Raw genomic sequence first — 27,877 nt, 5'->3', positions numbered from 1 at the left:
TCCATTCATTACATTCAATAAAATTGTACACAGCAAGCTCATCTGTCATTACCTGATTACAGGAAGGATTAGAGATGTCACAGGTAAGTGCTTCTACTAGATGTAACTTCCTTATAAAACATTGTACAAATACAAATTAAAAGAAGTTAACCACTATGTTTACGTTGACAGCCAATCCTTAGGATAGGCCATCAATGTCTGATCGGAATTGGTACGAAATTTTTTTTAGCCTTCAAACTATCCCTTTAAAGAGGTTATTCCACTAAAAAAGTTGATTTAATGAATAGATCTTGGAATGATAATAATTTCCACAATTGGATGTGGTTAAAAAAAATGTTCTAAAGTGTCCCTGCTGTGTACTGTGTAATGGCTGTGTCTGACCGGAGAGCGACATGGTCGGCAGATACCGCATTTCCTGGGCTAGGGAGAACACAAAAGTCACTTAAGGCCGGGGCCACATGGGGCACTAGTGCGATCCTCGCATGACACTCGGCTCACGCTGGCAGCACAGCGACTGTGCGAGCGAACCTCAGCTGCGGGGGGCGGACTGGCACTGAGGAGGGGAGGGCTGATGCTGCGGAGGAGAGGGAGGGATTTCTCTCCCTCTCTCCTCCGTAGCCGGCTATTGCCATTCTTGCACTGCACTCGCGGGTACAGCGGTGTACCGCGAGTGCATTGTGATTTTTCTCTAGCCCCATACACTTGGATGGGTGCGAGAGAAAGTCTCGCATTACAATCGCAGTATGCTGTGATTGTTTTCTCGGTCCGATTAGGGCTGAGAAAATAATCGCTCATGTGCACTGACACACAGGCGAATATTGATGTTTTATCGCACTCCACTCACACCATTTTTCTTGCAGTGTGGCTTAGGCCTATAAGTGAGTATACAGACGAAAAAACAGGGACTTGCAGCTGCTGCTTCTCTTTGCCTGTTTTATCACAGGAGCGAGTGTTCCTTCCACGCCTCCAGACCTGTGAGCTGATCATAAATCAAGTTTCTGATGTGCTTTTTCCAGCTACAGGAGGAAGCACACATCCCCACTGAAAACACTCTGATAACACCCACTTGGACTTAACTCATTAGGTAGCAAATACTTTGAAGGGCAAAATCTCCACAATGGAGAGTCAAAAAAAAACCAAAAAAAAAAAAACAAAAAAAGTTTGGTATATCCAATTTCAGACTGATGATTTTTTTCTTCTCTATATGTAAGCCTCCACTAGATAGGTCTATAAAGGCCCCGTTACACGCAGCAACATCGCTAACGCGATATCGCTGGGGTAACGGAATTCATGACGCACATCCGGCCTAGTTAGCGACGTCGTTGCGTGTGACACTTACCAGCGACCGCTAACGATCCGAAATACTCACAAAATCGTTGGTTCTTGACACGTCGTTCATTTCCAAAAAATCATTGCTCGTTTGGTACGCAGGTTGTTCGTCGTTCCTGAGGCAAGACACATCACTACGTGTGACACCCCAGGAACGACGAACAACGTACCTGCGTCCTCCGGTAACGAGGTGGGCGTGACCTTCATGCGGCTGCTCAACGCCCCTCCGCTTCTATTGGTGGCCCGCTGTGTAACGTCGCTGTGACGCCGCACGAACCGCCCCCTTAAAAAAAAGAGTTTGTTCTGCAGCTACAGCGACGTAGTTAGAAAGGTATGTGCGTGTGACGCGTACCTGCGATGTTGTTCGCCACAGGCAGCGATTTGCCCGTGATGCATAAACGACGGGGGGCGGGTGCTATCGCTAGGGAAGTCACTGCGTGTAAATCAGCCTTAAGAGACTTGCTATAGACAACACATGATCACTGGGCAGAGACAGTGCTCCACTCTATAGGACAAGCGGTGTACAAGTGGTGTACATAATGCGCTTTCCAAATATTTGGCCATGTAAACGTCCTGACGTTTAGCGGTTGGCCGTTCGCTGGATAATTTTTGGGGACAGAAAAGTATTGTTGTCATCAGTGCAAAGCCCCATGTAAGCAGGGAATGTTCTGCAGAACATATGCATGCTCTATGAGTTTAAAACTAACAAAATAATATATTTTTTTCCTATACAGTTTGTATAGGCCTGTGAAGACAGGCCTTTAAGCAAGCGTTAATCCATCAATGCTTCTTTATGGGCAGAAATCTGCCAGTCAGCGTAGTGGCATTTTAGACAGATACATGGGAAGGTAACTTCAGGGGACTGTATTGTGCGCATGATCGATAGCAAAAATTAGGATCTTTTTTTGTAAGAGGTTTTGCAACTAGGACAGAGACACTATATTATGTAAGTGCAGCACATTCGTTTTTACACCATACACAATATCGCTAGGACCTGTCACACATACTTACCTGCCTAACGTCGTTGCTGTGGCCGGTGAACAGCCTCTTTTCTAAGGAGGAGGTTCGTGCGGCGTCACAGCGACGTCACACGGCAGGCGTCCAATAGAAGCGGAGGGGCGGAGAGCAGCCGCAGGAAAGTCACGCCCACCTCGTTGCCAGAGGACGCAGGTATGGTGTTGTTTGTCGTTCCTGGGGTGTCACACATAGCGATGTGTGCTGCCTCAGGAACGACGAACAACCTGCGTCCAGCACCATCAACGGTATTTGGGATTTGAACGACGTATCAACGATCAACGATTAGGTGAGTATTTTTGATAGTTAGCGGTCGTTCGTACGTTTCACACGCAACGACATCTCTAACGAGGCCGGATGTGTCACGAATTCCGTGACCCCAACGACATCTCGTTAGCGATGTCGTTGTGTTTAAAGCCCCCTTAAATTGTCAAATTCCAGAAAGTCTTAGCAGATTTGTCGAGCGAAATACTTCTCACAATTAACTATATATCAATCCTGCAAGAGCTGGACACATCAAATAGTGGTAAGAGGTCTGCACTAAAAATGGTGACACTGTACAATATCCTTGCTGTTGAAATTCAGTCCATAACATTAAGTAACCACTGCGTACCCAGGCTCTGGGACCAGAGTTGTTCTTTTTACAGCTTTCGGAGGCCCCGGTCTCTTCGTACAAAAGATCGCTGTTGCGTTTCTTGGTGATGGCGGCTAAGTCATGCATCCCCTTGAAATGGAAGTCTGGCGCTCCCCCTACTCTGTCCCTTTGGGCCTCAAGGGTCAATGAGTTGCTACTAATGGAGGACTTGACCTCTTCGCTCTATGACAGGTATGAGCACTTCTATAGGACCTGGCTCCCCTGGCTGGAATTTAAGTTTTCAGGAGATTATGACTGCTTGTTGGCTGATTGATGCTGTTGCTTTGGCTTGAATGGGTCTTCCCAACCTGAATGGGGTCGGTTTTCCCCATCCTCATTTGCTTCCCATCCCCCCCTTTTTTGTTTTCCCTTTTCCCCCCTTCCTTCTTTCTCTATTACTCTCTTCAGGGGGTCTGTCCCCCTAAGGCAGGGGTGGGGAACCTCCAGTCCGCGGGCCGCATGCGGCCTGCCATGACCTTTTATGTGGCCCCCGGGCAGATTCCCGGGGGAGGCAGTGCTGGTGCTGTCACCGCGGTCTTGCTGCCACCGGCCCTTTAAATCCACACATTGCTGTTTGTGCTGCAATGTGTTCTCCCGTCGGCCAGTGCTTACTTTCTTTGTGGGCGGGTCCACAGCAGCCTCACAGCTTCCAGCGTTGTGTGCACGCCCCCTGCCCTCCGGAGATCAGTGCCTGCCTTCTCCTTCTGATGCAGTGTGTCCGGCTCCTGCACTCCGGTGATGTGAATGCAATGCTGCTGTGAGTCCAGCGCCGACCCTCTGCTGCTATGTGCCCTGCCCAATGCTTTGTGCCTAAACCCCAGTTCTGTAAACCCTCTCCCCCAGAGTTGCATGAAACTCTCAGCACAGTGTGCCCCCCAATGTCCTGTGTGCACCACTCCCCCAGTCCTGTGTGCAGCCCCCCAATGTCCTGTGTGCACCCCTCCCCCAGTCCTGTGTGCAGCCCCCCAATGTCCTGTGTGCACCCCTCCCCCAGTCCTGTGTGCAGCCCCCCAATGTCCTGTGTGCACCACCCACACAATCCTGTGTGCAGCCCCCCCAGTCCTATGTGCACCCCCCACACAATCCTGTGTGCAGCCCCCCCAGTCCTATGTGCACCCCTTCCCCAGTCCTGTGTGCAGCCCCCCAATGTCCTGTGTGCACCCCCACACAATCCTGTGTGCAGCCCCCCCAGTCCTATGTGCACCCCCCACACAATCCTGTGTGCAGCCACCCCAGTCCTATGTGCAGCCCATCACCCAGTCCTGTGTGCACCCCTCCCAGTCCTGTGTGCAGCCCCCCAATGTCCTGTGTGCACGCCCCACACAATCCTGTGTGCAGCCCCCCCCAGTCCTATGTGCTGCCCATCACCCAGTCCTGTGTGCAGCCCCCCCAGTCCTATGTGCTGCCCATCACCCAGTCCTATGTGCAGCCCAGCCCCCAGTCCTGTGTGCAGCGCAACCTCCGTGTGGTGCCTGTGCCCCCAGCCCCGCGTGTGGTGCCTGTGCCCCCAGCCCCGCGTGTGGTGCCTGTGCCCCCAGCCCCGCGTGTTGTGCCTGTGCCCCCAGCCCCGCGTGAGGTGCCTGTGCCCCCAGCCCCGCGTGAGGTGCCTGTGCCCCCAGCCCCGCGTGAGGTGCCTGTGCCCCCAGCCCGGCGTGAGGTGCCTGTGCCCCCAGCCCCGCGTGAGGTGCCTGTGCCCCCAGCCCCGCGTGAGGTGCCTGTGCCCCCAGCCCCACGTGAGGTGCCTGTGCCCCCAGCCCCGCGTGAGGTGCCTGTGCCCCCAGCCCCGCGTGAGGTGCCTGTGCCCCCAGCCCCGCGTGTGGTGCCTGTGCCCCCAGCCCCATGCCCCCAGTTAATTAATTGTTTCACCCAATATAGCAGGGTCATTTAAACATTGATAATTTTGTGCGGCCCCCGAAGGTTGGTAGAAATTTCCAAATGGCCCCCAAAAGAAAAAAGTTTCCTCACCCCTGCCCTAAGGGAAGCGGGGCCCGGTTCTCAACCGGTGCTGTGCAGTCCTTCCAAATCCCTTTTTGAATACCGTATTTTTCGGACTATAAGGCGCACATAAAAGCCTATGATTTTCTCAGAAATCGAAAGTGCGCCTTATAGTCCGGTGCACCTTGTATATGAATACAAGCGAGCATTATGCCTCCTGTTAAGAGACATGCCTACTCACCTAAACCGATCGCTCCGTTGCTGGTTGACCAGATGGGCGGCGCTGTTCTCTTTCGCCCATCTTGCTTCTCCATCTTCTGAAGCCTGTGTGCATGACGCGTCCACGTCATACACACTCGCCGGCACGAAGGTCTTGTACAGGCGCACTACAATACTTTGATCTGCCCTGAGTATGGCAAATCAAAGTGCGCATGCGCAGGACCTCAGTGCCGGCGAGGTGTATGACGTGGATGCATCATGCACACAGGCTTCAGAAGACAGAGGAGCAAGATGGCCGAAAGAGGAGGCGCCGGTCCCGGAGAATAGCGCCACCGATCTGGCCAACCAGCACCGGAGCGACCGGTTTAGGTGACTAAAGTGTTTTTTATGTTCTACAGTGCGGCCTGCGCTCTTATATACAGCATGTTAGAATGCTGTACATAAGAGCAGCGTCGGACTGACTACCGGAGGAATCTCCAGTAATGCCAGGCCTGGATTCAGGTACCTGCATTGCACTCCGGAGCTCTCAACTGAGCTCCGAGGTGCAGCCGAGACTGTACCGTGAGCGCTGAGTAATTGATTCCCCGGCAATTGCGTTTCAGTTCATGACAGCTGCAGACATCCCGGGTTGATCTCCAATGCTCTCACCTGAACTCCAGATTGCACCCCGGCTTGTTCGCAGCTGTCATGAACTTAATGCGCTGCGGCTTATAATCCGGTGCGCCTTATATATGAACCTAGGCGCCTTAGCAGGCTCTCATTGCTAATGCGTCTTATAATCCGGGTGCGCCTTATGGTCCGAAAAATATGGTATAGTAAAATGTTTAGATCCACATCCTGGCTTGGGTAGGCTGATTGGAGTTTTTCTTGTATTTGTAGTCGGTCCCCCCCCCCCCAATATTTACTGTTATGCAAATTAGGCTTATGTCTGTCTGCCCTTGGTTTGTTGTGATTTTTTTTAAAAATTCTTTATTTATAAACCAAAGTAACCACTGCGTGTTTCTATGTGCGCGTCTACACCCAATTTATCAAAAGAGCCTCGTAACGTTAAATATTAGAGCAATTTGTAAGCTGAACGCACACAAGATATAATGATGGTGATAAATTTAGGTCGACGAGATTTGCGTTTATTAAAGTAGCTAAAAATTTGACAAAAATTTGGAAAAACTTGTTGTCATTTTAAAACTGTGAATTCTTATACTCTTCCCATACAGTCCAAAAGTTGATAAAGAAAATATCCCATGTGTACTTTACATCAACATCATTTTTCAAATATCTTTTACTTTGTTGGAATCTTAAAAGTTTGACAGCGATTTTTCATTTCTTCAATTTACAAAACCCATTTGCTTTAAAGGACCCGTTTAGTTTGGAAGTCACTTTTGAGGGACCTCTATATTTTAAAACCCCAAAAAGTGATATTTTTAAATCTGCACCCCTCAAGGTATTCAAAATATTTGCCAGGAGGTTTATTAATACTTCAGGAGCATTAAAGGAATTACCATAAAATGGAATGATAAAATAAGAAAAAAGTTAATTTTTTTACATTAAAAATGATGACTTAGAATTTTTTTTTTTCATTTTTACAATAAGTAAGAGGAGACAAATGGACGCAATTTATGCAATTTCAACAAAATGCAACAATATTCTAAAGTCTTCATACACTGTTTGGGCACATGACATGACATGATACGGAAGGGAAGGAGAATTATTAGTTTTTTGGAATGCAGATTTTGGTTATCATTTGAGCCCCTTTGGTGCCTCAATTGACCCCATTTTAGAAAATATATCTCTGAAGAAATTCATCTTGTGGTGAAACAAGCATTTTGATAACATATTCTGCCAAAAAAAAAAAATATGAAAGAAAAACAGGTGCAAAATGTATAAAATGGACACCACAACTTGCTGTGTAATTTCTCCTGAATGCAGTAATACTGCACGTGCCCCGGAAACTGTTTGGCCACGTGGCAAGGCTTAGAAAGGAGGAACGCTATTTGACTATTGGTGCTCAAATTTTGCCGGAATAATTTGTGGGCACCATTTGCAGAGCTACTGAGGTTCAGAATAGCAGAAAACCCCTAAAAGAAACCCCATTCTAGGAACTACAACTTTCCTTGAATTCACCGATGGGTGCTGTGACTATTTTGGCTTTGGCTTTGCCGATGTTTGGGGTTCTTTGTTTTTGTTTTTTTTTTTAAGAAATAACAGTGGATGTTACTGAGTGAAAACTGCAAATGCCAGCCCAATACATTGTGCCCAGCTTGTGCGTCCTTAAGTGGGCTTTAAACGCAACAATGTCGCTAATGAGGTCGGATGTGCGTCACGAATTCCGTGACCCCAACGACATCTCGTTAGCGATGTCGTTGTGTGTTAAGCCCGCTTTAGACGAGCGCCATAAATTGTTCATTGATACAACACTGCCAAACATGTGGATGATGACTGCGGGTTAGGCACACGGAGAGCTCACAGTGGAAGGCTGGCGTGTGAATTTGGGAGCACAGATTTTGTAGTTTATTGCTTTGTTGTTGTTTTTTTTCAAGGTGGATTCATGTCATGTTTTCATAGTCTTCGACCTACAAAAAATGTGGAAACCTCCATACTTCTCCACTGACAGATCACAGACCTGAGTGCGGGATGGTTATTTTGGGAGAGGTGAAGTTTTTACTGTTACCATCTTGTGGCACATTACATTTCTTGATTACTTTTAAAGACCAGGTCAACATTTATCCTGTGCTCTGTGCTGAAAATCTACCTTGGGGTGTTCATCTAACACCCTTAACAATGTGATTCAGATGAAAACCCATACATTTAGAGAAAAAAAATCCCTATAACGAGACTAATGGAGTGACTTTGGACTCTGTCTGGCCTCTGTTCTGACAATGCACAAAACCGTGGTTAACCACACATTTGTGCGCACCTGAAAGAATGGACACAACCTCATAGAAAAGAAAAAGAAAGTTCAGATGGAGGCATATTATTCTATTTTTTGTATGCCATCATAATGAAAAAGCTACCGTATTTTCCGGACTATAAGACGCACTTTTTCCCCCCCAAATGTTGGGGGAAAGTGGGGGGTGCGTCTTATAGTCTGAATGTAGGGCTGCGGTGGAGTGGGTTATCGGCGGCACGAGCAGGCTGTAGCAGCGCCTGCCGTGACCACATGGGCCCGCTCATTTCATTTGCACGCCCATCCTCCCGCCCATCATCCCTCAAGCCGGTGCTGACAGGTGGGCGGGATGATGGGTGGGGGGTGCGCGCATACTAAACAACCTGCCGTGTGATCACCCCTGGCAACTACAGCCCGGAGTGATCATGTGCGGCTGTATTCACTGCTCCCCGCGCATCATCATCAGCGCGGGGGGCAGTGAATAAGTATACTCACCCGGCACCGTTCTCCTGCAGCATCGCTCGTCCTCCTGTCTGCCGGCTGTTGATCTGTGTAGAGAGTGGTGAGCACAGCGATGACGTCATTCCTGTGCACACCGCTAGTCTCCACACAGGTCAGCTGACCGGCAGACAGGAGGACGAGCGTTGCTGCAGACAACGGTGACGGCTCCACACTCCAGCGGCGCTGCTGCCGGCACTGACAGGAGGACGAGCGATGCTGCATGGAGCGTGGAAAGGTGAGAATAAACATTTATTTTTTTGTGTGCCACAGGATACAGGCCATATAGCAGGATTGGGGTATATAGAAGCATGCGGCCATATACCAGGATGGATGGGTGTATATACCAGGATGGATGGGGGTATATAGCAGGATAAGGGAATATACCAGGATGGTGCTATGTAGCAGGATGGGGGCTATACCATGATGGCAGTATATAGCAGGATGGGAATATATACCATGATGGCGGTATATAGCAGGATGGGAATATATACCAGGATGAGGTACATATATACAAGGATGGGGATCATATACAAGGCAGGAGGATCATTACCAGGATGGGGTACCTTAGTAGAGAATTTGGGGACATTACCCCCATAACAGTGTCAGCAGCAGATCCTCGCCCCATAACAGTGTGTCATGACCACATTTTTTGCTTTAAATTTCAATTTCCTATTTTCCTCCTCTAAAGCCAGGGTGCGTCTTATAGTCCGAAAAATATGGTACATTTTTCACTTTTTATTCTTTTTTACAATGCACAGTGTACAGGATAAGTGAAGGGACAGTTTTATTCACTTGTGGACAAAGGTTTATAGACTGACACAGATTTGGGTTGTCACAGTTTACTGCTTCAGTTTCTTTAAATCTTTTAGTCTGATGTTCCTCCGGTTACTCAAGGACAATTATCAGCATTTTTATTAACAAATACAGCAAGTTTATGGAAAGATCCAATATTTACAGTGATGACCCTTAGTTTTTTAAGACTTCTTCCCTTCGCCCCCAGCAGCTGGATATCAGCTTCTTAGCCAAATCCTGACCGATGACCCATTCGTGTAATCGGTGCCTGGAGGTTATACCGTATTAAATTTCTGTATTTGTTCAAATCACTTTTGGCCACGACTATAGCTAGGGTCGTTCCAGACAAGACTATACCAATTATGTGGGTTTTTTGTTTATTTTTGGATTTTACATAAAACCTGCGCTTTTAATGGTGAAACACTTTTCCACAATTTTTTTTTATGCAGGTTTACAAATTTTATTTAACTTTTTTTTTTAATGTTACACTTAGATCTATTAAGGGACTTGAACATTTTTCACTTTGATTACTGAATACCTCCAAACTACAGAGCTGAGAACCGTCAGTGTTAGGGTATGTGCGCACGTTGCTTTTTACCTGCTTTTTACCTGCTTTTTTGCTGCTTTTTCTTCTGCGCTGTTTAATGCCAAAATGGATGTGTTCTTCTATTCAAGCAAAGTCTATGGGAATTTGGGTTTCTTGTTCACACTATGTTGTTCAAAATGCTGCCTTTTTGAGGCAGAACTTTGGTCAAAAACTCAGCTTTGCAGTGCAAAACCCAAATGGCAAAAACAATTGACATGTTGCTTCTTTGAAAAGCTGAGTTTTTGACCAAAGTTCTGCCTCAAAAAGGCAGCATTTTGAACAACATAGTGTGAACAAGAAACCCAAATTCCCATAGACTTTGCTTGAATAGAAGAACACATCCATTTTGGCATTAAACAGCGCAGAAGAAAAAGCAGCAAAAAAGCAGGTAAAAAGCAGGTAAAAAGCAACGTGCGCACATACCCTTATACTGACACACTGCCTGTTAGACCTGGCTTATGGCAGTGACTAACAGGCCACCATAGCGGGGAAAACCTCTCAAATCAACCATCGGCACCTCGTGAAAGTTTCTCATGAGTGTCATTGGGGTTAAAGAGGGCGCCTATGAGAGCTGTTAACTATAGCAGTATCTACATAGTTTCACACGGGGTCAATCGATCATTATTGCTGCTTACACAAACTGTGGCCTATGCAGCTGATACACATTCACCATGCAACCACTGGGAGGCGCTATATAATTTTTCCTTAAAGAGGACCAACCACCAGGATTTTCATATATGAACTAAAGCCAGTGTTATACTGGCGCTATCACGCTGATTCTATACATATCTTTAGTTGTGAGATCGGATGTATACTTTCTGAAATACAGGCAAGTAAAGTTTGTGCAATGCACGGTTATTCTGTAGCTGCTATCAATCAAATTTCTAATAGGTGGGTCGAGGTTTGCTAGTTATTACCGCCCGTCTGCCTGCTTGTTCTTCCTCCCTCCTTCCTTCCCCAGTAATAACAGAGACAGGGGGAGCGAGGACGGGGGGAGCAAAAACGGGGGGGAGCAGGGACGGGGGGGAGCAAGGACTGGGGGGAGCAAGGACGGATGGGCAAGGACGGGGGTGGGCAAGGACGGGGGGGAGCAAGGACGGGGGGGGGGGAGCAAGGACAGGAGGGAGCAAGGACGGGGGGGAGCAAGGACGGGGGGGAGCTAGGACGGGGGGGAGCTAGGACGGGGGGGAGCTAGGACGGAGGGAGCAAGGACGGGGGGGAGCTAGGACGGAGGGGAGCTAGGACGGGGGGGAGCTAGAACGGGGGGAGCTAGGACGGGGGGAGCTAGAACGGGGGGAGCTAGAACGGGGGGGGGAGCTAGGACGGGGGGGAGCTAGGACGGGGGGAGCTAGGACGGGGGGAGAGCTAGGACGGGGGAGAGCTAGGACGGGGGGGGGGAGCAAGGACGGGGAGGGAGCAAGGACGGGGAGGGAGCAAGGACGGGGAGGGAGCAAGGACGGGGAGGGAGCAAGGACGGGGAGGGAGCAAGGACGGGGGAGGGAGCAAGGACGGGGGGGGGAGCAAGGACGGGGGGGAGCAAGGACGGGGGGAGCAAGGACGGGGGGGAGCAAGGACGGGGGGAGCAAGGACGGGGGGAGCAAGGACGGGGGGGAGCAAGGACGGGGGAGCAAGGACGGGGGGGAGCAAGGACGGGGGGGAGCAAGGACTGGGGGGAGCAAGGACGGGGGGGAGCAAGGACGGGGGGGAGCAAGGACGGGGGGAGCAAGGACGGAGGGGGAGCAAGGACGGAGGGGGAGCAAGGACGGAGGGGGAGCAAGGACGGAGGGGGAGCAAGGACGGAAGGGGAGCAAGGACGGAGGGGGAGCAAGGACGGAGGGGGGGAGCAAGGACGGGGGGGAGCAAGGACGGGGGGGGAGCAAGGACGGCGGGGGAGCAAGGACGGGGGGAGCAAGGACGGGGGGGAGCAAGGACGGGGGGAGAAAGGACGGGGGGGAGAAAGGACGGGGGGAGCAAGGACGGGGGGAGCAAGGACGGGGGGGAGCAAGGACGGGGGGAGCAAGGACGGGGGCGGATAAAGGACGGGGGCGGATAAAGGACGGGGGCGGATAAAGGACGGGGGCGGAGCAAGGATGGGGGCGGAGCAAGGACGGGGGGAGCAAGGACGGGGGGAGCAAAGATGGGGGGGAGCAAAGACGGGGGGAGCAAGGACGGGGGGGAGCAAAGACGGGGGGGAGCAAAGACGGGGGGAGCAAGGACAGGGTAGGAAGGACAGTGGGAGGAAGAACAGGCAACAGACAGGGGCAGGAATAACTAGCAAAACCCGACCCACCTATTAGATATTCTGTAGCTGCTATCAATCAAGTAACAGCGCATTTCAAACCCTTTATTTGCCTATATTTCAGAAAGTATACATCCGATCTCACAACTAAAGGTATGTATAGAATCAGCATGGTAGTGCCAGTATAGCACTGGCTTTAGTCTATAGAGGAAAATCCTGGTGGTTGATTCTCTTTAGCTAAAAAAAAAAAAATAGAGAGTGAAGAAATAAAGCCCCTTAATGACAGCCATAAAAAGGTGTATCACTGATCATTAAAGAATTAAAAGACTAGCTGACTTTTTTGTATATAACAGATCTGATTAAGCATTTGGGTCATTGGAGGGCGGTAGCTTTTGTAATGCAATGATGTAACATCACAGACGCTGAGTACATGGTGGAGGCGACCGCTCTAAACGTGGATACAATAGTCACAGTAAGGCAGATAAGTATTCCGTTAAAACATCCAATTTGTAGTGGTGCGTGGAGTAATCATTACTGTGTAATCCAGCACTATTAGAGGATAGATGGGACAAGTGACCTTGTATAAGCTTGATTTGTTCTGTGGTGTCGAGGTGAGCTAACATTAGCATACATAGATGTACAACTCACACACTCCTCTTCCTTATAAGATCAACTGTTTTAAGTATGCGTATACCTCACCAAGTGCCTGACTTTCTGCACTCCTTGTTGTATTCCCAGCCTGAGGCACAGTGTAAATAGGGTGTCATGTTTGATAAATCCTGCTTTCCAAGCAAGGATAGAAATCCCAAGAATGTGGCTCCCTGTGAAGTCTGGAAGCCTTCTTGTCAGGACAAGCCAGCAATATATATATATATATATATATATTTTTTTTTTTTAATACTGTGGTCACGGAGCAAAGCCTCCCACCGAATGGGCAGCTGATGCCACCTAGTGGCGAAAATGCAACATGGATTTATTTCACCTATTTTCAAAGGAATTATTACATCAAAATCATTATTATTCCTAATTCATTTACTTTAAAAAAAACAAAAAAAAAAACCTAATTTCTTAAAAATTGGAAGACAGGCAAAAAAAATAAATTTAAAATAAAGTCAGCAGTGCTTAATAAATTTGCCTTCTTAAGACATTTTCCATAGCTCTTTGTTTACAGGGCTCCAGCAGTGATGTCACGTCTACAACACATGACTGCTGCAACCAATCACTGGGCTGGGGTTTTGTGCAGTCTACCTTAACCCAATGAATGATTGTTGTACAAGTGCATCTCAATAAATTAGAATATCATCAAAAAGTTAATTTATTTCAGTAATTAAACACAAAAAGTGAAGCGCATATATTATATAGAGTCATTACACACAGAGGGATCTATATCCATATATTATATAGAGTCATTACACACAGAGGGATCTATTCCTATTATATTATACTAGAAGGTGGCCCGATTCTACGCATCGGGTATTCTAGAATTTACGTATTGTGTAGTTCATGTATGATTTTTGTTATATATATATATATATATATATAGATGTTGTTGTGTGTAGTTACCAAGTGTTTGTGTAGGAGCTGTACATGTTCTGGGTGTTGTCTGGGTGTGACGGGGGGTGAGAGCGGTGTTGTATGTGTGTTGCGTTGTTTGTGGAGCGCTGTGTGTCTGTAGCGTTGTGTGTGTGTGTGTGTTGCGCAGTTTGTGTGTGTGTGTGGTGTGTTTTGGGGGGAGGTATGTTTTGTGCAATGTGTGTGTTGTGCGGTATGTGCGTATATTTATGTATGCCGCAGTGTTTGTGTGTTGGGTGTTGTGTGTGTGTGGCGTTGTCTGTGTGTGTGGGTGTCTGTGTAGGGCGGTGTTTGTGGTTCCCAGTGTGTGTGTGGTGTGTTGTGTGTGTGTGTTGGGGGGAGGTGTGCACCTCCCATCGTGCTCCATCCCCCATGCTGCGCACCCCCCATCGTGCTCCATCCCCCATGCTGCGCACTCCCCATCGTGCTCCATCCCCCATGCTGCGCACTCCCCATCGTGCTCCATCCTCCATGCTGCCCAGCCCCCATCGTGCTCCACCCCCTATGCTGCGCATTCCCCATCGTGCTCCATCCCCCATGCTGCGCACCCCCCATCGTGCTCCATCCCCCATGCTGCGCACTCCCCATCGTGCTCCATCCCCCATGCTGCCCAGCCCCCATCGTGCTCCACCCCCTATGCTGCGCATTCCCCATCGTGCTCCATCCCCCATGCTGCGCACCCCCCATCGTGCTCCATCCCCCATGCTGCGCACTCCCCATCGTGCTCCATCCCCCATGCTGCGCACCCCCCATCGTGCTCCATCCCCCATGCTGCCCAACCCCCATCGTGCTCCACCCCCCATGCTGCGCATTCCCCATCGTGCTCCATCCCCGATGCTGCGCACCCCCCATCGTGCTCCATCCCCCATGCTGCGCACTCCCCATCGTGCTCCATCCCCCATGCTGCGCACTCCCCATCGTGCTCCATCCTACATGCTGCGCACTCCCCATCGTGCTCCATCCCCCATGCTGCGCACCCCCCATCGTGCTCCATCCCCCATGCTGCCCAACCCCCATCGTGCTCCATCCCCTATGCTGCGCATTCCCCATCGTGCTCCATCCCTGATGCTACGCACCCCCCATCGTGCTCCATCCCCCATGCTGCGCACTCCCCATCGTGCTCCATCCCCCATGCTGCGCACTCCCCATCGTGCTCCATCCTCCATGCTGCGCACTCCCCATCGTGCTCCATCCCCCATGCTGCGCACCCCCCATCGTGCTCCATCCCCCATGCTGCGCACCCCCCCATCGTGCTCCATCCCCCATGCTGCGCACCCCCCATCGTGCTCCATCCCCCATGCTGCACACTCCCCATTGTGCTACATCCCCCATGCTGCGCACCCCCCATCGTGCTCCATCCCCCATGCTGCGTACCCCTATCGTGCTCCATCCCCCATGCTGCGCACTCCCCATCGTGCTCCATCCCCCATGCTGCGCACTCCCTATTGTGCTCCATCCTCCATGCTGCACATTCCCCATCGTGCTCCATTCCCCATGTTGCGCACCCCCCCATCGTGCTCCATCTCCCATGCTGCGCACCCCCCATCGTGCTCCATCCCCCATGCTGCGCACCCCCCCATCGTGCTCCATCCCCCATGCTGCGCACCCCCCATCGTGCTCCATCCCCCATGCTGCACACTCCCCATCGTGCTCCATCCCCCATGCTGCGCAGTCCCCATCGTGCTACATCCCCCATGCTGCGCACCCCCCATGGTGCTACATCCCCCATGCTGCGCACCCCATCGTGCTCCATCCCCCATGCTATAATAGTTCTCCTATTATACTCAGAGAGGAGTATAATAGGAGGACTATAATAGGAGGAGTAGTCCTGGGGGGAGAGGAGTATAATGCCGGCTCCCTGCACATGTGTACCGGGAGCCGGTGTACGCTGGTAACTATGATACACATCGGGTAACTAAGGGACCTTAGTTACCCGATGTGTATAATGGTTACCAGCGTTCACCGGCTCCGTCACGATCCCAGCAGCGCAAGGTTATGTCTGGCGATGCGTGCGGAGGGCCGGGGCGAGCAGCCAATCCATGCGGAGGGCGGGGCCAGACCGAGGCGAGCGACCAATCCGTGGGGGGGGCGGAGCCGAGGCGAGGCGAGCGGCCAATCCGTGCGGGGGGGTGGGGCCATGGCGAGCCCAGCGGCCAATCAGCTTTGTGTCACCGTAAGGACACAATTTTGGAGCAAGACAGACAGACAGACAGACAGAATAAGGCAATTATATATATAGATAGAGTCATTACACACAGAGGGATCTATTCCCATATATTATATAGAGTCATTACACACAGAGGGATCTATTCCTATATATTATATAGAGTCATTACACACAGAGGGATCTATTCCTATATATTATATAGAGTCATTACACACAGAGGGATCTATTCCTATATATTATATAGAGTCATTACACACAGGGGGATCTATTCCTATATATTATATAGAGTCATTACACACAAAGGGATCTATTCCTATATATTATATAGTCATTACACACAGAGGGATCTATTCCTATATATTATATAGAGTCATTACACACAGAGGGATCTATTCCTATATATTATATAGAGTCATTACACACAGAGGGATCTATTCCCATATATTATATAGAGTCATTACACACAGAGGGATCTATTCCTATATATTATATAGAGTCATTACACACAGAGGGATCTATTCCTATATATTATCATTACACACAGAGGGATCTATTCCTATATATTATATAGAGTCATTACACACAGAGGGATCTATTCCTATTATATTATATAGAGTCATTACACACAGAGGGATCTATTCCTATATATTATAAAGAGTCATTACACACAGAGGGCTCTATTCCTATATATTATATAGAGTCATTACACACAGAGGGATCTATTCCTATATATTATATAGAGTTGTTACACAAAGAGGGATCTATTCCTATATATTATATAGAGTCATTACACACAGAGGGATCTATTCCTATATATTATATAGAGTCATTACACACAGAGGGATCTATTCCCATATATTATATAGAGTCATTACACACAGAGGGATCTATTCCTATATATTATATAGAGTCATTACACACAGAGGGATCTATTCCTATATATTATATAGAGTCATTACACACAGAGGGATCTATTCCTATAGAGTCATTACACACAGAGGGATCTATTCCTATATATTATATAGAGTCATTACACACAGAGGGATCTATTTCACATGTTTATTTCTGTTAATGTTGATGATTACGGCTTACAGCCAATGAAAACCCAAAAAGTCATTAACTCAGAAAATTCGAATAATTACTACAAAACACCTACAAAGGCTTCCTAAACGTTTAAAATGGTCCCTTAGTCTGGTTCGTAGGCTACAGAATCATGGGGAAGACTGCTGACTTGACAGATGTCCACAAGGCAGTCATTGACACACTCCACAAGGAGGGTGAGCCACAAAAGGTCATTGCTAAAGAAGATGGCTGTTCCCAGAGTGATGTATCCAAGCATATTAATGGAAAGTTGAGTGGAAGGAAAAAGTGTGGTAGAAAATGGTGCACAAGCAACTGGGTTATCTGCAGCCTTGATAGGATTTTTAAGAAAAAGCCATTCAAACATTTGGGGGAGATTCACAAGGAGTGGACGCTGCTGGAGTCAGTGCTTCAAGAGCCACCACACACAGACGTATCCAGGACATGGACTACAAATGTCACATTCCTTGTGTCAGCCACTCATGACCAATAGACATCGCCAGAAGCGTCTTACCTGGGCCAAGGAGAAAAAGACCTGGACTGTTCTCAGTGTCCAAGGTGTTGTTTTCAGATGGAAGAAAATTTAGCATTTTATTTGGAACTCGCGGTCCCAGAGTCTGGAGGAAGAGTGGAGAGGCCACAATCCAAGCTGCTGAGGTCTAGTGTGAAGTCTCCACAATCAGTGATGGTTTGGGGAGCCATGTCATCTGCTGGTGTAGCTCCACTGTGTTTTATCAAGACTAAAGTCAGCGCAGTCGTCTACCAGGACATTTTGCTTCCCTTTGCTGACAAGGTTTTTGGAGATGGAGATTTCATTTTCCAGCAGGACTTGGCACCTGTCCACACTGCCAAAAGTACCAATACCTGGTTTAATAACTACAGTATCACTGTGCTTGATTGGCCAGCAAACTCACCTGACCTAAACCCCATAGAGAATCTATGAGAGACACCAGACCCAACAATGCAGACAACAATGCAGACGAGCTGAAGGCTGCTATGAAAGCAACCTGGGCTTCCATAACACCTCAGCACTGCCACAGGCTGATCACCTCCATGCCACATTGCCGCATTGATGCAGTAATTCATGCAAAAGGAGCTAAGACTAAGTATTGAGGCATTTACTGTACAGACTTTTCAGTAGGTGCCAACATTTCTGAGTGTAAAATCATTTTATCAGTTGGTCTTATATAATATTCTAATTTTCTGAGATAATGACTTTTGGGTTTTCATTGGATGTAAGCCATAATCATCAACATTAACAGAAATAAACACTTGAAATAGATCCCTCTGTGTGTAATGACTCTATATAATATACATGTAAAATAGATCCCTCTGTGTGTAATGACTCTATACAGTGTGTCCACGCATATCCTGTCCACCGCCATTAACTTGAGAACGGCGGCAGCTATAGGCATAGAAGTGGTGTCTAGGTATAGTAAAGTAGCCATGCGCTGCGCAATGAAACCACCTATAGCGCCACCTGGTGGAAAACAACGGAGTTAGCATTTTTATCTCGAAAACGGAACGAGATAGAGAAAAAAAGTGAATTAAAAAATTGTAGAACATCATCAATTCAATACGAATTGACACCTTGCATACAGAAATGCTATGATATGAAACCCATGACCCCCCCAAAACATTGAATGCTGGTCACGCTTAGGGCGCTCATTTAACTTTGATGCTCAACGTGGCCCCCGTCAGCTGCAATGCACATCTGGGCTCTGCACAGCATACTGTATCTTGCTGCACGTTGTGCAATATGGTAGGTGACACGTTTGCACAAGCATCTGTGATACGTCGTCGTAGGTCCTGCAATGTTGGTGGAGGGGTCGCATACACCTGCTGTTTGATGTGACCTCACAGAAAGAAGTCCAATGGGGTCAGGTCAGGTGATCGTGGAGGCCACTCCACACAGCCACCATACCCAAAGACTTGTAGGAAGGTCTCCATGAGGTATCGCTTCACGTCCGCAGCCTTGTGAGCATTACACGTTCTAATCATAGCATTTCTGTATGCAAGGTGTCGATTCATATTGAATTGATGATGCCCTACAACTTTATAATTCACTTTTTCTCTATCTCGTTCTGTTGTTGAGATAAAAATGCTAACTCCGTTGTTTTCCACCAGGTGGCGCTATAGGTGGTTTCATTGCATAGCGGATGGCTGCTTTACTATACCTAGACAGCACTTCTATGCCTATAGCTGCCGCCGTTCTCAAGTTAATGGCGGTGGACAGGATATGGGTGGGGACACTGTATAATATATGCGTTTCCCTTTTTCCATTGAATTACGATAATAAATTACCTTTTTGATGATATTCTAATTTATTGAGATACACTTGTAGGTCCCCTCTGCAGCCCTGTACACAATGACCAGTGGGGAACAGAATTGAGGAAGCGCAGCTTCGACAAGTGAGGATTGTTTTTGGTATTTTGAAGTGCATCTAGCCTGTGCCCAATATTTGTGCACCACGAAAATACCTTGTCGGGTGTTTGCTTTAGCAAGTTAAGAATAAATAGCTGAATTGTTTTTTATAAAAGCAAGATACTTTACATCTAATATATTACAAATGGTATTGTTTTGAAGAGCTATGATGTATGGCAAGGGGGTGAAAAAAGTATTGAAAACCTCCATTTATGTTATCACATGATTTTCTAGATACACACTTGTGATCTTATCTGTATTTTAACTGAGTATTTGGAGATGTAAAATTGTGCGGTGTCCATTGTGCGTAAAGACGCACTATCCAAACGCAGAATTTCAAGGCCCTCCAAAATTGGAATATTTACTGTGTACTGTGCACTGTGTACTGTACAACGGAAATTGTATTGTAGATCAGATTATTTAATCCTTTTAAATGTAAATACTATAACTTAGATAATTCACCACATTGAGCTTTCCTGAACCAGTACCTGGCTGTAAGGACAGAGCTTAGGCTGCTTTCACACATCAGTTTTTTGGCATCAGGCATGATCTGGCAAAAAAAACTGATGCGACGCATCCGGCGAAAAAAGGGATCAGTTGCATCAGTTTTTTCCATTAGTTCCTTTAGTTTTTTGACAGATCCGGTGTGATACTGAACATGCTCAGTTAAAAAAAAAACGGATCCGGCGGCCGGATCTGTTTTTTGCCGGATCCGGCGTCCATAGGCTTCCATTATAAAACACACCGTATGGCGCCAGATCCGGGGCAATCGATTTTTTTTGCCGCACACAAAAACATTCACTTCAAAGTTTCATCCGGCCGCTGGACAAGTCAATTTTGCCGGTCCGGCAAAAAACGGATGAAACGCAAGGCCATCCGGCGCTAATGAAAGTCTATGGGGGAAAAAAAAAAACGGATCCGGCGGCAACAGACACCGGATCCGTTTTTCATGTTTTTGCCGGATTGTGCCTGATGGCAAAAAACTGATGTGTGAAAGCCGCCTTGGGCCTCTTTCACACGTCTGTGAAAAACCACACACGTTTTTTCACAGATGTGTCAAAGGTGCGTTTTGCCCTCCGTGAGCCGTGTTTATGGCTCACGTGTGTTCTCCGTGTGTTATCTGTGATAACACACGGAGAACGGGAACTTTCTGCTCAACTGTCCCTGGCGTCGCTGTCCGTGGTGCTGATCTTCGGTCTCCGGTCCTGCCGACTCCCAGCTGCTGCTGCTTCCGGCCGCAATGAAGTGAATATGCAATGAGCGGCGGTCGGAAGCAAGTGACAGCAGAGACTGCAGGGCTGGAGAAAGTGAGTAAAGATTTTTTTTTTTCTCAAACACGTGTGTTTTCTCCGACGTGTGTCACACGGAACATCTCATTGTGGTCCGTTTGCATTCCGTGTGACACCCGTGATGCCGGAGAAAAACGGATATGTTAACGTGTGGAGCACACGGGCACACATATGCTCCACACGTACACTAGGTCCATGGCAGAACATGATTTTAATGGGTCTACGTGTGCCCGTATCTCCGGTACGTGAGGAAACAGACCAAACACGTACCGGAGACACGGACGTGTGAAAGACGCCTTAGAAAGTTCACTTCTAAGTGCATCGCTGAATGAGGAAAGTTGAGCAGTTCATCATTAGTAAAGGAACACATTTGCAGAATTATTCAATTTTACAATTGCTATTTTCACTGTATTAGGCCTGATCATATTTATCCTTAAACAAAACAAAAGAAAACATAAGAGCGAGTAGTAGATCAGAAAATTCATAGCAACAAAATTAGACCTAAATCTTACGTGTGAGGCTTTCTGATGTCCCAGAGTCCGACACCTTCCTTGGAATTGGCAGTGGCCAGCAGCCTGGGCTCAACAGGGTTAAACATAACACTATGAAAGGCCGAGGGATAGTGAGCCAAACAGAAAGGATCTGAGGAGAAAAGAAAGACATTAATCAGTGATATCAAAGCCATCAGGAGTAGTAAGTTACCGCGCTCGTCCACTTTTAGTTTTCTCTTGAGTCCACAGAAACTGCTCTGTTTAATTAAAAATAACAAAAAAAACGCATGGGGTGGGGGAGGGCAACAGATAAACGTCCAAGGAAACATTTTATACAATATTACATTGGTTTGTAAATGGTATAAATTATGGATGCACTGGAAAATAAACACAAAACTGATTTTGCTCACATCAAGTGTACATTTCCTTTCTCGAAGCGTTTGCTATCCTAGAGGCCTAATTCAATTAGGACCTCGCTGGTGATCCCGCAATCTGACCTTTAGGTCAGAGCAGAACAGTTACAACAGTTTTTGGCGCCCAACGTGAGGCCGTGGCCAGCCAGCCTATTCGGAAGAAGTTTTGGGGTCTCTTGAGACAGTGAAATTTCAGCTGCAGCAAGGTAAGAAGTTTTATTCTTACATTTTACTTCACTCTCTCTGATTTCCTGAATTTCTGGGTAAAGGCTGCTTTACACGAAGCGACATTGCTAGCGATGTCGCTCGTGAAAGCACTTGTCCCCGTCGTTTGTGCGTCTTGGGCAAATCGCTAGTACCCATCACACATACCTTCCTAGCGACGTCGCTGTGGCCGGCGAACAACCTCTTTTCTAAGGGGGCGGTTTGTGCGGCGTCACAGCGACATCACATGGCAGGCGTCCAATAGAAGCGGAGGAGCGGAGAGCAGCCGCATGAAAGTCACTCCCACCTCATTGCCGGAGGACGCAGGTACGGTGTTGTTAGTCGTTCCCGGGGTGTTACACGTAGCGATGTGTGCTGCCTCAGGAACGACAAACAACCTGCGTCCTGAACCAGCAACGACATTTGGGAAATGAACGAAGTGTCAACGATCAACGATTTGGTGAGTAATTTTGATCGTTAGCGGTCGCTTGTACGTGTCACACGCAATGACGTCGCTAACGAGGCTGGATGTGCATCACGAATTCCATGACCCCAACGACATCTCGTTAGCGATGTTGTTGCGTGTAAAGCCCCCTTAAGGCTGTATACACGGTATCCTGGCATCTCGTGATCTGATCTTTGGGTCACAGCAGAAGAGCTACAACCCAGTCTTACATTACTGCCTGCCACTCTAATAAAATAGCAGCAACATGGTCATCAAAACAGCAACATACGACCACTACAGCCTAGCAGTGAGGAGAGGGTAGACGGCGTGAGACTAGTCAGGTCAGCGATGGGCTGTAAGCAGTTATCTGCTCTGAATGTCTCCATTGCAGCCATATTAATAAATACCAAGGGCAGAAGCTATAACACAACATGGAGAGACTCCGGGGGTAAAGTAAGGATAATTGTTTTATTACTATTTTTTTATTTATTTTTTTTTTACAGAACATGTATGTGGACTAAAAAAAATGCGTGGAAACCCCTTAAAGCATTTGGTAAGGATCACTTTAAGCGTGACTGCACTACTCCAGCTTGTGTGTGTAAGCCATGAAGACAATGTTCCTCTACAAAAAAAAACCTGGACTCTTTGGACTTCCTTGTGGCCAGAAATTGTACTTTGGTACTGCTACATTTACATGGTTCTATGTACAAAGTTGAGGGTGGCCAAGAGGTTATTCAGTCACCAGGTAACAGTGCGGTGTACGCTGTGGTAGTCGGAAAACCCCTTCAACCCCGAGACACTTAGCAGCACAGATAGTTTGTGGGAAAAAGCCAACCATTTTGGACAATATCCGATCTGTGACAATCCTCACGATCTAAAGTATCAACCCACCAACTATGAGCTACAACCACCAAAGGTTAAAGAGACTGTAAATTTGTAAGCTTGCTGTAACTTTGTGGGGGGGGGGGTTCAAAAATAAAAGTAATCTGTGAAATCAAAAGAGGTCTCTGTTGTTAAACGGGGGTCCATCCCCGTACAGTAATCTTGTATTTCCTTCTGTCTGTAGCTCACCTTTCAGCTTTGCTATGTAGCCTGGATCAGAGATAGGTTTTCTTAAAGCTTTGCGCCTTGTGCTATTGTGGAGGTAGCCTGGGCTATAGGTTGTTTGTACAAATGTAATAAGATTATCTGTGTATGTAAATAATCAAAATATAGATGTAGTTGCATAATTATCTGTGTCTATATGGCAATCGCACAGACGCCATAATATGATCCTAAGCTGTATGTTCAAGAAAGGGTTAACCAAGCACGAGTGAACAGATGTATAAACAATGGACAGTGAAGTCCTCCTTAAGGTACTGTCACACATAACGAGATCGCTAGCGAGATCGCAGCTGAGTCACCGTTTTGGTGACGTAGTAGCGATCCCGTTAGCGATCTCGTTATGTGTGACACTTACCAGCGATCAGGCCCCTGCTGTGAGATTGTTAGTCGTTGCTGAATGGTCCAGGTCATTTTCTTCAAAGGTGACGTCCTGCTGTGCAGGACACATCGCTGTGTTTGACACTGTGTGACAGGGTCACAGTGACTGCTGAGATCGTTATACAAGTCGCTACTGCGACCTGTATTGTTCCTGCATCGCTGGTAAGATCTGACTGTGTGACATCTCACCTGCGACCTCCCAGCGACTTACCTGCGATCCCTATCAGGTCGCATCGTTTTCGGGATCGCTGGTAAGTCGTTGTGTGTGACTGGACCTTTAGTGAAAGTCTTATCAGTGATTTCACACAAAGAAAGAATGTGCTAACTAGATAATCAAGCCAGAATAATGAGAGAATTTTATAATTATGGTTTTCTCACAGTTGAATTTAGGGATGTAATGTGTGGGATGATCACTCCCTGTTCTTGTTTCAAGATCAAAGTCGAATGTTGTATGGTATAATCACAAATCTTTTTAATACACGGGACAGTCATATATACTGGCTCAAAGAGTGAACACGTTTTGTTGTGATCATTGTCTGATTCATTTATTATATCTGTGCAGATAGCCAATTTGAACCCATACTTTGGATTTGCCCTTAACAAAGACTCCATTAGCAGTCTTACCTAAATTTCTCCCTTGACACTATCATGTCGGAAAACTTTATTTACCTGCAGGTATGGGGATAATGTGCAGGTATACAGTGTTATAATGCTGTCTGGCCACCTAACAGAATGTGTAGCTACTGGGAGAACAAAGTTATTTTCTCCTTTGACCCGTTGTCCTTCAGTCATAAGGGCGAGCACTGGCAACAGTAACCATTCAAAGCACTGCGCCAAGCGAGTGATCAAAGTGCCGAGGCACGGTTATTAGTGCTTCTAACAGCAAAATGATTCCAGCAGCTTCATGCACGCTCGCACGCCTGAAAGCGGCTCCAGTGCGGAAATACATGGCTCACCCCCACACCTTACTTGTCTCTGGAAGAGGAGCTGTATGTTGTAGGTGCAATGGAGCACGCACATCACATTAGATGGTCTATACAGAGAATAAAGAGGAGCGTGTCTATCCAATATGGCACCCCCCAGACACACCAATTTTTCAAATCTGACCAGCGTCACTTTATGTGGTGATAACTCTGGAACGCCACAACATACAGTATATAAAAAAAGTGAGTACACCCCTCAAATTTTCATAAATATTTTATTATATCTTTTCATGGGACAACACTGAAGATTGATACTTTGATACAAAGTAGTCAGTGTGCAGGTTATATAAGAGTATGTGTCCAAGTAGCAGATTTGTGTGCAGATTTTCTGCACATAAAACTGCCCATTTTGGCAGGAAAAATGCAGCTGAAAAAAGCACGGCTTTTATCAAGTTTGCGTGATTTTTCCATGCGTTTTTAGTCATGACCATTGCAGGGGTTCAGGCGATGTACCACCGCGATCGACGCCAGGTCGCGGCTGATGTTACAGTTGGGACCCTGCTCTCACTGCCCAGAGCGGCACTCTTGCCATTCCCCATAATTTAACCCCCTGAATGCTGTGATCAATGCGATCGCAGCATTGAGGAGGCAGGGAGAGAGATCGCTTATCTCTCCCTGGCGACCAGGTCCCTGTAATGAGATCACAGGGACCCGATCACTGCCATTGTATCCCTGGGTTGTCACCATGACGAGGCTATGGAGAGCATCACACACCATGCTGTATGCCAACAAAGCTGTTACCAAGAAGCAACATGTCTCTGTTGGCTGAGGCCCCGCCCCTTCTGGTCACATGGGTATGACTTCATACAGGTCCTGCAAGTGAAAAGTGAATCGTTTGTATAAGGCCCTGTGCGCACTAGAAAAAGAATTTTCTCAAGAAATATCTTAAGAGTGATGGATTAGCGCACCTGCGTTCAAAAAACGCACCAATAACGCATGCGTTTTTGGTGCGTTTTTCTGCAGGTTGGTCCATGTGTTATTTATGGCAAAAAAGAGAATTTTGTTTACTTACCGTAAATTCTTTTTCTTATAGTTCCGTATTGGGAGACCCAGACCTTGGGTGTTTAGCTTCTGCCTCCGGAGGACACACAAAGTACTACACCTAAAAGTGTAGCTCCTCCCTCTGAGCTTATACACCCCCTGGTGAGCCAGTCCCAGCCAGTTTAGTGCAAAAGCTGAAGGAGAATAGCCACCCACAAGTAGAACAGAGCAAGAGCCGGAACAACCGGAGACTCTGTCCACGACAACAGCCGGTGATAACACGCGGAACAAGAATTTGCCAACAGGCAACAGGGAGGGTGCTGGGTCTCCCAATACGTAACTATAAGAAAAATAATTTACGGTAAGTAAACAAAATTCTCTTTTTCTTTATCGTTCCTTTGGGAGACCCAGACCTTGGGACGTTCCAAAGCAGTCCCTGGGTGGGAAATAAACAGAAAAACTAAGAAGTAGGCAGAACCTAACTTCACAAATGGGCGACAGCCGCCTGAAGGATGCGTCTGCCCAAGCTCGCATCTGCCGAAGCATGAGCACTTGGTAGTGCTTCGAGAAGGTATGCAGGCTAGCCCAAGTGGCAGCCTGACAGACTTGTTGAGCCGTAGCCTGGTGCCTAAAAGCCCAAGAGGCGCAGACAGCTCTGGTCGAGTGTGCCTTGATCCCCGGCGGGGGAGGCACCTGAGTACTCTGGTAGGCGTCCGAAATAGTCGATCTAATCCAACGGGCTAAGGTCGGCTTAGAAGCAGGGAGGCCCTTGCGCCGACCTGTGGTTAGCACAAAAAGAGAGGTGCACCGCCTGAGCTTAGCGGTGCGAGACACATAGATCCGGAGAGCACGCACCAGATCTAGAGTATACTCACAGCAAAAAAGGGGCAACCAGTCCAGTTCGCCCAGGCCAACATATCTAATGCACAAACAGGATGCAGACAAGCCTCTCAACATGATGGACAATTCACAGGTACAAGGTAAACTGCACACTAGTGGCGCGCATAGCGCACTGTTCACACTTGTATGCGCATGGTGTCCAGCCAGCAACCTATTACCACGCCCTTACTATTAGATTAGGCGGGTTACTTGGACACTACTCACTGCAGCACGTAAGGGACAGAAATTCCACTATGCACGGCCGTATTAAGAGGCCCGGCTGCACCCCGCATAGTCAAAGTGCAAAAAATACATATAAAATATATGTGAGGTATTAGTTTGTAAATTGGCCAATGTACGTAAGCCCACAATCCTCATCACGGATCCTCACGCTTGCGGTTCCCTACACTGATAAATATCAAAAACAGCAACAAAAAGAGGAGATAAAAACTCCCCCAAAAAAGTATTATAAAATGTACTCACAGCAAAAAAGGGGCAACCAGTCCAGTTCGCCCAGGCCAACATATCTAATGCACAAACAGGATGCAGACAAGCCTCTCAACATGATGGACACTTCACAGGTGCAAGGTAAATTGCACACACAATACGGCCGTGCATAGTGAGGATCCGTGATGAGGATTGTGGGCTTACGTACATTGGCCAATTTACAAACTAATACCTCACATATATTTTATATGTATTTTTTGCACTTTGACTATGCGGGGTGCAGCTGGGCCTCTTAATACGGCCGTGCATAGTGGAATTTCTGTCCATTGCGTGCTGCAGTGAGTAGTGTCCGAGTAACCCGCCTAATCTAATAGTAAGGGCGTGGTAATAGGTTGCTGGCTGGACACCATGCGCATACAAGTGTGAACAGTGCCCTATGCGCGCCACTAGTGTGCAATTTACCTTGCACCTGTGAAGTGTCCATCATGTTGAGAGGCTTGTCTGCATCCTGTTTGTGCATTAGATATGTTGGCCTGGGCGAACTGGACTGGTTGCCCCTTTTTTGCTGTGAGTACATTTTATAATACTTTTTTGGGGGAGTTTTTATCTCCTCTTTTTGTTGCTATTTTTGATTCAGATCTAGAGTATGCAGCGCTTTTTCAAAGCGATGAACAGGGGCCGGACAGAAGGAAGGTAAGGTATTGTCCTGGTTAAGGTGGAAGGGAGAGACCACCTTAGGAAGAAAGTCCGGAGTCGGACGGAGAACCACCTTGTCTTGATGAAAAACTAAAAAAGGTGACTCCGAGGAGAGCGCAGCCAAATCAGAGACTCTCCTGAGAGAAGTTATGGCAACCAGAAAGGCCACTTTCTGAGAAAGACGATACAAA

General features: G+C 47.5%; 1 protein-coding gene across 1 annotated transcript in view; it reads right to left on the bottom strand.

Moving 5' to 3' along the window:
- DCAF5 (DDB1 and CUL4 associated factor 5) overlaps positions 1-27,877 on the bottom strand; it is a 133,158-nt gene that overhangs the window by 37,552 nt on the left and 67,729 nt on the right. The window contains exon 5 of the mRNA XM_075329842.1: positions 21,178-21,307. Coding sequence (XP_075185957.1) covers positions 21,178-21,307 — 130 coding nt within the window. The remainder of the gene's footprint in view (positions 1-21,177; positions 21,308-27,877) is intronic.

The sequence above is a fragment of the Anomaloglossus baeobatrachus genome, chromosome 12, assembly GCF_048569485.1.
Source record: "Anomaloglossus baeobatrachus isolate aAnoBae1 chromosome 12, aAnoBae1.hap1, whole genome shotgun sequence".
In the NCBI taxonomy this organism is placed as follows: domain Eukaryota; kingdom Metazoa; phylum Chordata; class Amphibia; order Anura; family Aromobatidae; genus Anomaloglossus; species Anomaloglossus baeobatrachus.
The sequence above is the reverse complement of the archived record's forward strand: the minus strand, read 5'-3'. Positions and strand labels throughout refer to the sequence as shown.